Source organism: Nicotiana attenuata, unplaced genomic scaffold (genome assembly GCF_001879085.1).
Source record: "Nicotiana attenuata strain UT unplaced genomic scaffold, NIATTr2, whole genome shotgun sequence".
NCBI classification, from domain to species: Eukaryota; Viridiplantae; Streptophyta; class Magnoliopsida; order Solanales; family Solanaceae; genus Nicotiana; species Nicotiana attenuata.
In genome coordinates, this window is record NW_017670287.1 from 526,006 (window position 1) to 540,123 (window position 14,118).

General features: G+C 36.0%; 1 protein-coding gene across 3 annotated transcripts; it reads left to right on the forward strand.

The window, feature by feature from the left end:
* The first annotated feature begins 5,833 nt into the window (after window positions 1-5,833).
* LOC109237264 (NAC domain-containing protein 78-like) lies at window positions 5,834-13,905 on the forward strand. 3 transcript variants are annotated; one of them, XM_019403547.1, is made up of 7 exons: window positions 5,834-5,979; window positions 6,914-7,366; window positions 8,004-8,281; window positions 9,362-9,952; window positions 11,102-11,512; window positions 11,600-11,720; window positions 12,174-12,940. In XM_019403547.1, exons 2-7 carry the CDS (start codon window positions 7,216-7,218, stop codon window positions 12,923-12,925), a joined length of 2,304 nt encoding a protein of 767 aa, XP_019259092.1. In that variant the 5' UTR covers window positions 5,834-5,979; window positions 6,914-7,215; the 3' UTR covers window positions 12,926-12,940. The 3 variants fall into 3 exon arrangements, with proteins under 3 accessions (XP_019259092.1, XP_019259093.1, XP_019259094.1); XM_019403548.1 differs by having other exon boundaries at window positions 6,934-7,366; XM_019403549.1 differs by lacking the exon at window positions 12,174-12,940 and adding an exon at window positions 13,615-13,905 and having other exon boundaries at window positions 5,839-5,979.
* The last annotated feature ends 213 nt before the right edge of the window (window positions 13,906-14,118 follow it).

Here is a 14,118-nt window from a genome sequence, read left to right on the forward strand (position 1 = left end):
CTCATGTGGCCGGGCATTTTGCTAAGATGGACGCCATGTGGCATGCCATATCAGCATCCCAACAACATTTTACCCTTTCCTTCTACTTTTTCTTCCACCACCACCTATTCCATTATCCAGCCACTACCATCACCCTTTTTGCTTGAATTGATATTTTGTAAGTTGAAGCTCATGTAGAGTTCCCCAGTTATATTAGTTGGATTCTTTTTACTGGCTCTATTTTTTCTTTCGCTAAAGCGGGTAAAATTGGATACAAAATTTTGTTTTTTTCGTTTTTCATTTGGATATAATGTGAACTTTTGGTGTTTTTCCACTTTCAGTTTTTTTATCTCGGTTGGATGGATGTTATGTTTTCGTATGATTTGTCAAACAATTCTAGATAGCTAGTTATCTTTTCTACTTTCTCAATTTTTGTAAAATTTCTTTAAACTCTTCAGTTTTAAAGTGAATTAAGAAACTGAAGAGCGTCAATAATCCAACTACAAAACTCTAGGGTGCAGATCAGCTTCCTTCCCAGAATTAAAGCTTTAATGGGTTCCTTTGCTTTTCCTTCCTTTCTTAGGAATATACAAGCATATTTATGCTGGAGAATCTTATTTTTTTCGCTTGTACAATTTGTTGGATGATAATAATATATTATGTGTTCTGTTTGCTCAATAAAATAAGTAGACGTCTTTTAAAATCTTTTTTTTTGTTGGTATAAACGGATGATCTCTTTTGGAAGACTAGGTGAAGGGGAAGGTGTTGGTGGAAGAATGGAAGGAGATGGTTAAATGTGATTGGGACTGTCACACATCCTTTTTTACACACCTACCCCGAAGGATAATGTATAAGGGAGTTTTTCCAATTAAAGTGACATTATTCGAAATGGGATTATTTATTTATTCAGAGTCGCCACTTGGGATAGGTTTGGATTTTGGTGTCCCAAGTCACCGGTTTATTTTGAATTCCAAATCGAGGAAATTTTCGACTTTCCAAGTGAAGTTTGCGAACCAGAAATTCTTGAGTAAGGAATTCTGTTAACCCGAGGGAAGGTGTTAGGCACCCCCGGATTCCGTGGTTTTAGCAGGGTCGCTTAAACTGTCATAATTGGTCTATTACCTGATTTTAATACATGTTTCAATCTATAGTGCAATTTTAAGTTATTTACCGCTTTAAATTAATTTTTAAGGAATTTTGCAACGTTATTAAAACACGTCTCGAACCACGTCACATAAATGCACCCGTGATTTTTGACATATTTTAACACCGCTGGGTTTGGATTTGGGTCACATAAATGCGCACCCGAGTTTAGGAAGGTAGATTATTAAAGAACGCGCCTAAAGCAACTAACGTGTTATGAACTTTGCAGGAGGCCATGAAAATTCGCTAAATGGCACGTCCCGAGTTCTAAATATTTTAATGAAGTAATAAAAGAGGGCCACGCAATTTGTAAATTTTGTTTGGCGCGGCGCACCTCATTTTTATTTTAAGGCCAACCTAAAGGAACTATGATTTCCTATTAAGTATTGTCTCTAAAAAAGGCCTTAAGTGATTAGCACTATAAAATTCGGGCCTCAAGTTCAAGTCCAAATTCAAACAAGAGGATCTTCATTTATTGAAAGCCCCTTAATTCAAATGTGCTACTTAACTTGGAAGGCCCAAAACTTACATTTCAAATTTTAAATACGGGCCCAGTATTTAGGTTCAATACGAGTAGAGCACAGGTCCAGCTGTGGATCGGTTGCAATCCAGCTTTGGATGCAACCTTGAGATATAAATGGGTTTCAATTGGAAACAGGCCCAAACGATGTACCCACAGGATGAAAACAGTCACGACTGGGCCTTCATTAGGCTTGACTCTCGTGACTTGATTAACCCAATACCAAAATACATTGACAAGCATGCAATCACACAAAACAAAAGGCTAATTAACATATTCCAGTTATGACTTACATTCTTTTACATCAATTAACTGAATAAATTCATTTTTAGCATGCATCTTTAACCAAAATCCGTTATGATTAAGCAAAGGATACAATGTACTAATTATCTGGGAATAAAAACTGCTGAACTTGACTAATGAAAGAAAATTGCCTCTGCAACGTATTAGCTATTTTTGCTGCTTTCTAATGATTTAGTGTATTGTATAACACTTGAACCTCAATATGAAGTTCACTAACAACAATACAACACATAAAGAAAAACTTTCAGTTTCGAATTTGTCGAACTATGAACTCATTAATTGAATCAAAGCTCCTCAACAACATTCAGGCCTCACAACTACTCTAATGGGGAGTGTAGAGGCGAGTAACTCCAATAACACGAGTTCAAAGTTATCTATTAATTGTAGGGAACCAAACTATATCAGAATTAAACTAATGAAACAGATGAAGACAAATCCAGTTTGAACAGTCCAGTTATTACAATACTAGAAAGTTTAAATTCACTCGACCTTTGCACTCTAGAGAAACAGAAATCTGATACTTAAACAAATTTGCATGACAATAACAGGAGCAATGTGTTATTTCTTCAATAACTCAAACACACATCTGTTGATTCAGCTTCTTCATACATCATTAGAGGTTTTAAAATGTACCTGGAATTTGAGGCAGAATAGGAAGAAATGGATAGTCAGCTAAGCAATAACGAGCAGCAGTCAAAACCAATAGCAACAGGATCAATTTCAACCCAAAACAGTGTCGTAGCAACCCAGGAATGATTTGCAGAAGGATAAACACCAATAAACAACTGAAAACAGATCGGACTGAACCAAAACAAACTCGAAATCAACCCAGGAATCTCTGAACTTGAACCACTGAGATCTAAAGAATACTCAAACCACTTTTCACCTTATATGAACTGAGAATTTGATTTAACAGCTGGAATTCAAACTTATCCTAAGAAAACTTCAATGGAATAGTATTTTTTTTTGGAGTTTTTGTGCTATTTTTTTGTTTTTTTGAAGATCTAAGATCTAAAATGGACTTTTTCCTCTCAGATTTCAGACCTTTGTTTTCGAATTTGAATTTCAAATTTTCTAGACTTCCCCTAGACTTCTAGAAATTTGTGTGGAGTTTTTAGATTTCAAAACTTGTGAAACAAGACAATGGGCATGCCTTTTTATAGGCAAAACTTATGGCAGCCTTCAGATTTTTGTTTTACCCCTATCCCTCTTTTATTTTTCAATTTTTAGCTAGTTAGTCCCTTATTTGTTGGCTTGTTACCCAAGCTAGATCACTAAATCCCTGAAATTCTAATTGGAACCCCATCTAGAAAGTTCTAGGGGTTTCCAATTTCAGTTACAGCATTATCCTTTATCTTGAACTACCTATATTGCCCTTAATTTGATTCTGAATTACTAAACTAAAACCAGCCCCTTTTACCCTGGTAATTTGGTCAAGAAGTGACCATGGTTAATCAAAAATCTGGCCTATTCAGCTATAAACAAGCAGTTCTTCAATTAACAAAATTAAACTATCCTATTTTAATCTTGAATTAACTACTAAAAAAAACTACCAGTGGCAATTATCGATTAAACACGAATCTAAGAGAATAAGCAAAAATTAATCAACAATACTAAATCATAAGCTTGAACTGACTTAAAACGTGCAGAGAAGCAATCAAAGACTTAAACTAAAACTAAAAAAAAACCTAGAACACTGATTATGGATTAACAAAAGAAACTATGCTTAAACTAATTTTAATAACAGAGAAATCAATCAATAAAGAAAAGAAAAACTTACTTATGCAAGGTTGAACAAAGCTGAACTCCGACTAGAATTAGGGTTAACCTCCTGGAGTGATTTGGGACTATAATCACCCTTAATCATGTGTTTTCATAAAAAAAACACATGATTAAGGGCTATTATAGCCCAGAACTCGAATTCCCCAAATTTTGCAAAATTAGGGTTCTAAGCCTGAATTTACGATCTGAAATTCGAAGTTCTGGAGGAATATTTGAGGGAAAAATAATGAGGATTTAAGAAGAGGAAGGTGAGGAGGATCCAGGGTGTAACTTGGGTGGGATTTGGAGGTGGCGCCGCCGTGGGCGGCGACCACTGATTCGAATATTCGAAGAGTTAGGATGGGATTTGAGGAAAAACAAGGCTAGATCCGTAATGACGAGAAGGAGGTGAGGTAGTGGTGTAATTTTCATGGCTGTTGGACAATTGCCGCCGGCGGCAGACGGTGGGGGACGACAGGGGAGCGGTGGCGTTACGCCGGTGTGTATGGAGGTGTTTTGAGAGGTGATTGAGGGGTGGGGGGGATCCGACATTTAAATACAAGACATCCTAGTTAGTTCCAGACCGTTGGATTGATGAGATCCAACGGTCAAGATTAAAGGGCTATGAAACAACGTCGTTTTGGGCATTAAATCACTGGACCGGATCAGGGCAATTCTGGGTTTGGGTTTGGATGATTTTGAACGGGTTCAGGGGTTCAAAGACTTGGGCTGACCCAAAAATTGGTACTTTATTTAAGACTTCTATTTCTTTTAATTTTCACCTCATTTTCCCTTCTTTTTCTCATTTTTAGATTTTGTTAAATACAAAATTAAAACTAATAGACCTGATTTAACTCCAAAACTAAACTAATTAATTTTCAAAATCAACTAAATCCTAATTTTAAAAGAATACTAAGGAAAAAATCAAAATTAAAAGTAAAAATGCAGAAGGACTATTTTTGTTATTTTCTTCCATTTTTTTTATAATGCTAATTAACTAATAAAACTAAAAATATTTAAATGGGGTCCTAAATGCCAAGTGCCACTATTTTTTTTTTTTTTTTTTTTTTTTGTATTTTATGGAATTAACTAACTAAAGAAACACACAAAATGCAAACAAACACAAAAACACACGATTAAATCCTAAAAATCAAATAATAAAGAAAAATCCTAATTTTAAGAATTCTATAGGAGTAATTTAAGCGAGGCAAAAATCACGTGCTCACAGGGACGGTGATGTAGCGTGTCACATGGTGTCCATCTCAGAGAAACGTCAAGCCATTTGAGGTGGTGTGGCCACGGTGGAGGGTCCTAATAGAGGAGGGGTATTTTTACACTAATTTTATAACGTCAGGGGGTAATGATGGACCAATAGTGTAACGCAGGATGTAAACGAACATTTTCACATAATCGAGAGACATTTTTGACCCTTTTCCAAAAATAATAATAGTCAAAAGTTCAAATCTAGATTTTATTATTTCCATATAAAACTCGAGACCAACGTGCTACAAGAACGCATGAGTTGCCATGGGTGCACCAATAGGCAAAATCTCTTCTAGTATTAATTAACACGTCTAAATTCTAGGTTAGTTTGTGCTCTACTCAAGACCAATCTTGCTTCTTCTTTCCAAAAAAAAAAAAAAAACATAACACATATCATAGCACCGTAAATATTTTATCTAACTATCCTGAAAAATATTTTCTCAAAATTTAAACAAAACTAAGTAGTACTTTGATAAAATTAAGGGATAATTTCACTTTTAGTCCCCTAGTTCTTGATTTTCTTTTGCTTTTGCCGACATGATGTTCGGCTAAGATGTATTTAACTCTCTGTTAATTAAAGTATGTATTTTTCATCCCGTTATATAGAAAATATTATATGTTAGGCTTTTTAGACTGTTCTTATAACTAAAATCTCCTCAAAATATGATATAAAAGTAGAAAATTATCATTCACATATGATTAATTACATATTTTAAAGGTTAAATATATTTATGTAATATATATATATTTTTTGGTACGTGTGTACGTGTGTGTAGGATTCTTGGTTAAGTTTTAAGAATTTACCCAAAATGTCCGACTAGTATTGAAAGCAAGCCAATGAAAAGCTGTAGATTACCGAAGAAGGCTCTCTTAAAACCCTCTTCCTATATAAACCCCTACTCACTCTCCAATTTCGATTCACTTTCGCCCCTTCTACATCACTCCTCTCCGCCCTTCCCATTCTCTCCCCCTTCGCTCCCTTTGCCTTCTCCGGTTCGTTCCCTTTCTGGGTAAGTTCACTTTTCAATCTTTTTTGATTTTATTATTCTGTTCTCTTTTATTTGTATGATTTTGTCAATTTATTGTGTGTTTTTTTTTTCAAAATTTATATGTGGTGATTTAAGGGTTTGAAACACTGCGATTAGTTTCTTCCTTCTCGTGTTGCCCATTTCTGTGTTCTTTTATTTGTAGTTATATACATTGTTGCTGATTTATTTTTCTGACTTTGTTGTGTTTTTGGTCGAGGTTTAGGGTTTTTCAATCTAGGGTTTGATGACTCTTGTTATTTTTCTGTTATTTTCTTATCTCTCGTTGTGCTGATTATTTTTTTTATCTGTCGTGGTGTCGATTATTTTAATTTCTAGTATTGTCTATTTCTGTCCTTTAGGCTGTGAAAGTTTAGTTGTGCTCATCCGGATGGATCAACGTTTAAATTTGACCATTTGGGCTTAAATTGTGAAGTGGATTCAATTCACCAACATTTCATGCTGCAATCTCACTTTAGTATTTAATGGTCCCTAGAGGCGGATCCAGGATTTGAACATTATGGGTTTAGATTCGTAATTATACCACCTCCATCTAATTTACTGGAAGGTATGGGTTCAGATGAACCCATAGCTTGTTCATTGGATATGCCCCTGATGCTCTCGTATTGAAACGTTTTTCATGCGAAAATTTGAACTTGTTGAGGAAAAAAAATATAACTTTAACACTAGATTATGACATCTTGACCATATATCTTTTTGAAGATCAGTGTTCGCTCAATTGTTTTATTGTCATCTTGGTGTTTGTCAATCTGGTGTTCTGTTGTTTTTGAAAGGTCTTTTGTTTTTGCTGGTTATTGAGATATTTTCCTTTTCCTCGGTGGTGATCAACCGGTGGAGCTTCTGTTAAATTGTTATTATTTGGTTTGATTTGGGAGGCTGATGATTTCGTGAATAACAGGTTTTTGAATTGTGCACCAGATGTCTGTTGGTTCCAGCAAGAAACATCAGTTTTTTGTTAGGGGTGCATTCCTTTTCATGAACCGCGGAAGGCTGTGGTGTGCAGGAAAGATCTTGTTTCGGCATTGGACTTGACAGCAGTTGAGAATTTTTGTGGTGGAGGGTTGGAGGCTCTGGTGTATTTGCACATAGCTCTTTTAAGTTTATTGCCACCATTAATTTTTACTCTATTTTTTACTCAGCGAGCCCTTTTGGGGCTGGTTCATTTCATTTAGTTCGGCCGTTTTTTTTCTGGTTATTTCAATGGCGAGGCTTCCGCCTGGGTTTCGCTTTCACCCAACTGATGTTGAGCTGATTATGTACTATCTCAAGCGTAAGATCATGGGGAAAAAACTTCATTTTGAAGCCATAACTGAACTCAACATCTACAAGTTCTCCCCGTGGGACCTTCCAGGTATTTCTTTATAGCTTTTATTGTAGAATTTGTTAAAATATTGCATTCTTCTAAACTTGGTTTACCTAATAATATACGAACCCCTCACCTCTGGCGCACATTCTGCTTCAAAGTTTCTCTATGGAGCCTTTATTCTGTAGTTGCATACTGTGTACTTCCACCAAAAGGGTGTCCTTTCTTCATTTCTTTTCATATGGAAAAGCAACAACTTTTACTCGAAAAGAATCTAGAGGAATCCCATACATAATAAAGGTTGTACGTATTCTACAAATGTTCTACATTTGAAAATCATATACGTAATGTGCTATGTTGTCTCTGTGCTGCACTTCGGAGAAAAATTAATGCTTTGAGAAAGGACAAGCATCAGTTTGGTTAATGAAATTTCTACTTATGGGATACTAGTTTTAGCTGTGCTTTGAATCTCTAAAAGTTGCATTTGGAAGCCGTAGTGATAAAAGCCTATCTTTTCCTTTCTGTTTCATTATTTAACTTCCCAAGCTGTTACTTTCAGTCAAAATCTCTAGCATTTGGACATTACCTTTTTGGGGGACTGAAGTAGTATGTTTATTTCAAGTCTGGTTAATGATCTCATTTGTCTTTGTTCAACTTTGCATAATGTTTTAATATCTTCTTGCAGACAAATGTTGCTATAAAAGTAAAGATCTAGAATGGTACTTCTTTTGCCCAAGGGAGAGAAAGTATGCAAGTGGAGCCAGAATGAATCGTGCTACTGAAACTGGCTACTGGAAAACTACTGGGAAAGATAGATCCATTACTTACGATGAAAAGATTGTTGGATCAGTTAAAACTCTTGTGTTCCACCAAGGCCATCCCCCGCGAGGGCAGAGAACTGATTGGGTTATTCACGAATACAAGTTTGAAGATAAAGGATTGGCTGATGCAGGATTTGCTCAGGTACTTCTATCTACCTTTGCTAAAAATAGTACCTAATTTTTATTGATGCTCTTTCTTCTTGTGCTTGTATCAGTAGCCAATGAGAGCCCCTTGCAGTATTCTCTCCCCCTTTTCTGCTTGCACTGGGTTTACTGTAATTTGATTTAGTGCCCGTCTGTGAGAACCTTGATTAAAACTTCGTGCTAAATGGATCATGTTCTCATTCTCGGAATTAATGTTCCTGGGATACTATTTAGACGATATATTCCCTAGCACCTAGTCCCTACTATCTTGTTGATCTGTATTATTATCTTGTAGCAATTATTTTCTTAATTTGAATTTTCCTGGAGGTGGTTGACAGGTTATAGATCCTTGGTTTTCCTTAAATGAAAGCGTACCAAGATAGACTCTCTTATTCTTTTGGAAGCTTTAATTTCTTAAAGATTGCATTTGTTTCTCATTGATCCTTCACTTGTGTTCACGGAGAGCAATGTTGACGGCCCTATGCTTGTAAAGATTTGGATCAACAAAAGTAATGAATTGGTAGGTCTAGGTCCTTGGTTTTCCTTAACTGTGATTTTGCACACCAAGTCTTTCTTTTCTCATATTTTTGAGACCTTTAATTTCTTTTATAGGTCAAATCTGTTTTTCAAGTTTTGTCATGGCACATGGTTCCTATGCTTGGATGGTAGATAGGAAATTTGGAAAAGTTATGCAATTCAGGTGGAAACATCTAATAGACTAAAATACAGTAGATATCGCATATTGCTCTCTTGTTTGAAGATTGTGCGACGTCAAGCATTTTCTTTCCATCTTCAATCTTCAATTTCTTCAGCCTATGTTAAAAAGACTGAGAAAATTCAAGTTCCTCAAATTCTATAATATAATTTAGCCTATCATAATCTTTATAAAAACATTATTAGCCAATCTTAGCTGTGCTAGGCTTTTTGTAGGGATCCAACGGTATAAGACTCGAGTTAGATATTGGTGTCTGGATTTGTTGTGTTCTTTATATTACTGTGTGTCTTGGTACAGTCTCATCTTTCCTTATTTTTTTTGTAAATTTTAGAACTTATTATTCATCAAAGCCTTGTTTTGTAGGATTCATATGTGCTATGTAAAGTATTCCAGAAGAGTGGGCCAGGTCCAAAAAATGGTGCACAGTATGGAGCACCCTTTAAAGAGGCAGATTGGGAAGACGATGAGATTCCTGCTGAACCTTGTACATCAGATGTTTTATGTGCTCCATCTGGAAGGCCTGACAATAAGAACTACTCAATCGAGACCAGCATGGTTAACCCCGGAAGCACATCTGGTTGGCCTTCAAGTCAACCGAGTCTGAGTCTATCTTCTATTCAGAGAATGCCTTTGGATGAGCCAAATATTGAGGTGCCAGGTGATCCACGTCCATCCAATGTATCTCCTATCAATTGGATGCCTTCCGATAAGCTAGATGATGAGGGGGTGACTGGTGAATCAAACCCATCCAATATTTTTTCTGCTCTGCCTGTACTGCCTGAAAAACAGAGTTTGATTGATACCAGCATGATTAACCGTGGTCCAGGTCCATCTAATGCTCGCCTTTGTACTAATAAGATGCCTCTGGATGAGCAAGATGATGAGATCATTGGTCTATTAGCCCATTTCATAGAAGATACTACTTTGCTATCTGCTGGCAATGATAATAATCAGGTGTGTATTCTTTAGTGCTGGTATAGCATAGCTACTTGTACAGGCATTTATTGTATTTTCGGAAAAGGGCTATATATATATCCCTCTACTATCGGATATTAGTTATTTATATCCTCCGTTATACTATTCGACGTTTCTTACCCCTGCCGTTAGCCTTTGTAACAAATCTACCCCTCCCATTAACGGACCAGTCTGTGCAGACACGTGGCACATTTTTAGAACCCCAGACCCTTTTTCTTTTCCCACCCCAGATCCATATCCGAAAACGTACTAAACTCATATATCAATAGCAAGAAGCCATCTTCTTTTCTTATCAAAAATTACTCAGGTTCTTTTATTTTTACTGTTTTTCTTTCCTCTGTTCTGATTTCCTATTCGAATGTCTGTTGGTGCTCTTGTTTTAAAAAATTGTTCATGAAATTATAGTCCTGTAAAATTGTCATTGGGAAATGAAAAAATAGAGAACGTTTCTTTCTCTTGTTTTTTCCCCCTTCATTTTGAAATCATTTTTTGCTTGTCATTCTTACAGAAAATTGATTCAGAAACAGAGGAACTGTTATTTTGATTCAAAGCTAAAAGGAAATGTAACAATGTGATCCTTAGAACATGAAACTTACTCCTGAATGTCGGAAATATAAACTTAAGAGTTTATTAATTTTTTAAATTTATATGTGAGACATGGTTCCATAAGTGATGAATTATCAATATATATTGTGAGAAAAGTATCAAGTTAATCTTCAAGATGGAGTCTAAAGGTACTATTAACTAAGCAATTACCCTAAGTATGGCCTACTAAAAAGATGGAGTCTAAATCCTAATTTTTGAGAAGAAAAGAAGATGGCTTCTTATTATTGATATATGGGTTTAGTACCTTTTCCGGTTTTCAGGTATGGATCTGGGTTGGGAAAAGAAAAAGGGTCTGGGGGTTCAAAATGTGCCACGTGTCCGCACAGACTGGTCTGTTAATGGGAGGGGTAGACTTGTTAAAAAGGCTAACGGCAGGGGTAAGAAACGTCAAATAGTATAACGGAGGATATAAATAACTAATATCCGATATTAGAGGGACATATATAGCCCTTTTCCGTTGTATTTTTGGAACTTGTTTTTTGTAATGTGTATTGACCATTATTCCTTTCTTTTTTCTAACAGAATCTAGAGAACTTTAACCAAGATATGAATGCTCTATCTGATCCTTTTACTGATGGGAATGATATTTTTGACGGCCTTGGTAACATCGAGAACTGGGAAGGAATGGGTCAATCGAGATCTGATCTCTCTGCAAGCTGGCGAGCCAATTATAGTCTTAACCCCATGATTCTGCTAGAAGATGCTGCCTATATGGAGCTCAATGATCTTGAAACCCCTTTGGATCACTCTGCTGGAACCATCGAAACTGGACGATTAGCGCTTAGCAACTTCTGTGCGCCATATAAATCTAACCTTGATGTGCAGCAGTTCTGTTACGGAAACAATTCCTTGGGCATAAATCAAGATTTCTGCGAAAATCAGCTCCCGATGCTCCCTGAAAGTTACACTCAACAAGTGAATCATTCTGACATGGTGATACCTTGTTCTTCTTGTGTTGAACTGAAGTTATCTTTTCTCTTTCGTTTCCCATATCTTACTAATTGATTTCGTTAATTGCAGGTTTATAATTATTATCAGAATAACGTAAGTCAGGGTTATAATGCTTCGACCAACTTCAGTTTTAGCTCTTACAAGCAACCAGAGGAGAATAGTAGACTCGCTGCTCAAAACATGGAAAGAGGTAGATCTCATTATTTCTGATGACAATTCTCGTCGGTGGTACAAGCTTTCATGTTCGATCTGTTTGTCTACATAAATGCGTTTGTGGACAGCAAATGAGAAATTGGATACTCCTGGTGGAAAATAGCGTATTTATTCAATATTGAGAGTCCACTGTAGGATATAAATTTTGTGACTGGTTTTTACATTGGTCTTTTGGTCATGTAATCGATGTGACCTGTCTTGGCTGTTAGAAGGGTAGGGAGGAAAAGCTTCTTTTTCTCTGTATATTCAGTTTTAGGTGATTTGATCATCTTACAGTGTAGAGACTGCAGCATCTATGACGAGGTTACATAAACCTCCTCTAATTTATGGTCAGTGGGGCTGCAGGTACATGCTGCAGTCTATGATGTGTTCTTGGTTGTTTTACATGGGGTTCTCATTTTCCTTGTTTGTTTTGTCATCTTGTCTTCAGGGGTGCAGCAAAGAAAGTTTTGTTTGAGCATATTTGCTCTTTGTGGTGGCTCCTTGATACTTGTCAAGGCTGAGGTGATTCTTGGGATTGATGGATGCACTAACGACGCCTTGTCAGTTATACTGGGAGATCTGTTTTATTCGAGCATATTTGCTCTTTGTGGTGGCTCCTTCATATTTGTCAAGGCTGAGGTGACTCTTAAGATTGATGGATGCACTGACGAAGCCTTGTCAGTTATACTGGGAGGTCTTTCTTGTGTTTTTACCTGTCAGTCAAATGTTGTTAAGGCAGGTATTTCTAAGGAAGTGCTTGAGCCCTTGCGTTTTGGGTTTAGTTTGGCTCTTTGCTTTTCTCATTTGAAGAAGTTATGGTACAACTTATTCTGGGAGTTTTATGAATTTATCTTCTTAAAGATAGTGCTAAATCAACTTCAAGTTATAATTCAAGTGGTTTGTTGTTTCATCTTCATTCCCATCTTAGCTATAAGCTTGTTATGCGGTGCTCTTAGTTTGATGACGCACTGGCAACTCAGTGTTGCAGGTGGTCGAAAATGCATTACAATATTTGTGTTCAATCTTATATACCTTTCTGGTTTTCAGCTAAGCTATCTTAATCTTTTAATCAGAAGTGTTGTTGAACGTCATTCATCAACAAAATCTCAACCCTTTAAGCTTAATGTTTTTCTATCTGTATATGCGTACTCGATATTTTGTTGGTGTTGTACCTTGATGCTTGTTTATTTTTGTCTGTGAAGTGTTTTGTTCTTTCTCTTTATATTCCCAATTGTTCTTAGATTTAATTGTTCAACCTGTTTTTGATACTTTGCATCTTTACTGTTAAGACCGAAAAAGCAATTTGTTTTCTAGTAGTTAGTGGTGGTATGATAAGCGTGAAAATAGTATGGGCTAACCAAATTTTTGGACTGGTAATTAAGAAATAGCTAGCTGTCTAGAGATTGGTGCACCCGTATATGGACTTCCATCATACTATGCTGTCTATAATATATTATGATTTTCGAATTCTAGTATATTATATTGGAATATTTTTCGGATTTTGAACAGTGTTTTTGTTTAGATTTATCTTTACATCAAAAGTGATTAAATTTCTATTACTTTTGAAACTATGACTATTTTTCAACTATCACTTGTAATTTGGTATTTTTTTTAATTTCGCCCATGATAAAGTTAAAGGCAGAATACATAGTTTACCCCTGGAACTATGGATCAAATCCCTGTGACACTTTTTGGGAACAAAAATCACCTTACACACTCAACCTTTCCAGAGTGTATTTAATACACACTACTTTTACACTCGTGATTTACACGCGCATGAGAGGCGAGTGAAGAGTTAAAATGTTGTATCTAAAGCGTCATCTGGAGATTATTTGTGCAGATTTTTCATTTTTCATCTTTTATTTTCTAAAACATCAATTCTTTTCCAGGTTCTTCCATCACAACACCACAACCCCACCAGATTTTTCCCCCAAGATCTATAGGGGAACGAGAAAATACAAAGAATCAGAGTTTCCATATTTGAACACCAATATATTTTGGTTATGACTCGCGATTCAAATCTCCAAGTTGACAATTGGTTTTGAGATTGGGTGTTTTTCAGATTTAGATTTTGATTAGCTTCTTGAAATAATAAGGAAGGTGATGTAATCTCAGAATGACCGCTCTTTTTTCAGTTTTGATAAACTAGATACAGATTAATCCCAATCGGGTTTTATTTTTTTTCTCTCTAGCAACTTTGGTATGCAGTCCTTTTTCTGAAGTCTTATTTATATATGGCAATGACGAAGACCTTGTCTATGATCTCATGAACCGGAAGAGACACCACCAGTTTTCGAAATTATAGCATATACAAATCTGAGTTTTATAATTAAATGGGTGGAATGTTGAACGCGACAAAAAAATAGAGAGTAATAGTGAATTTAAACTGTTGG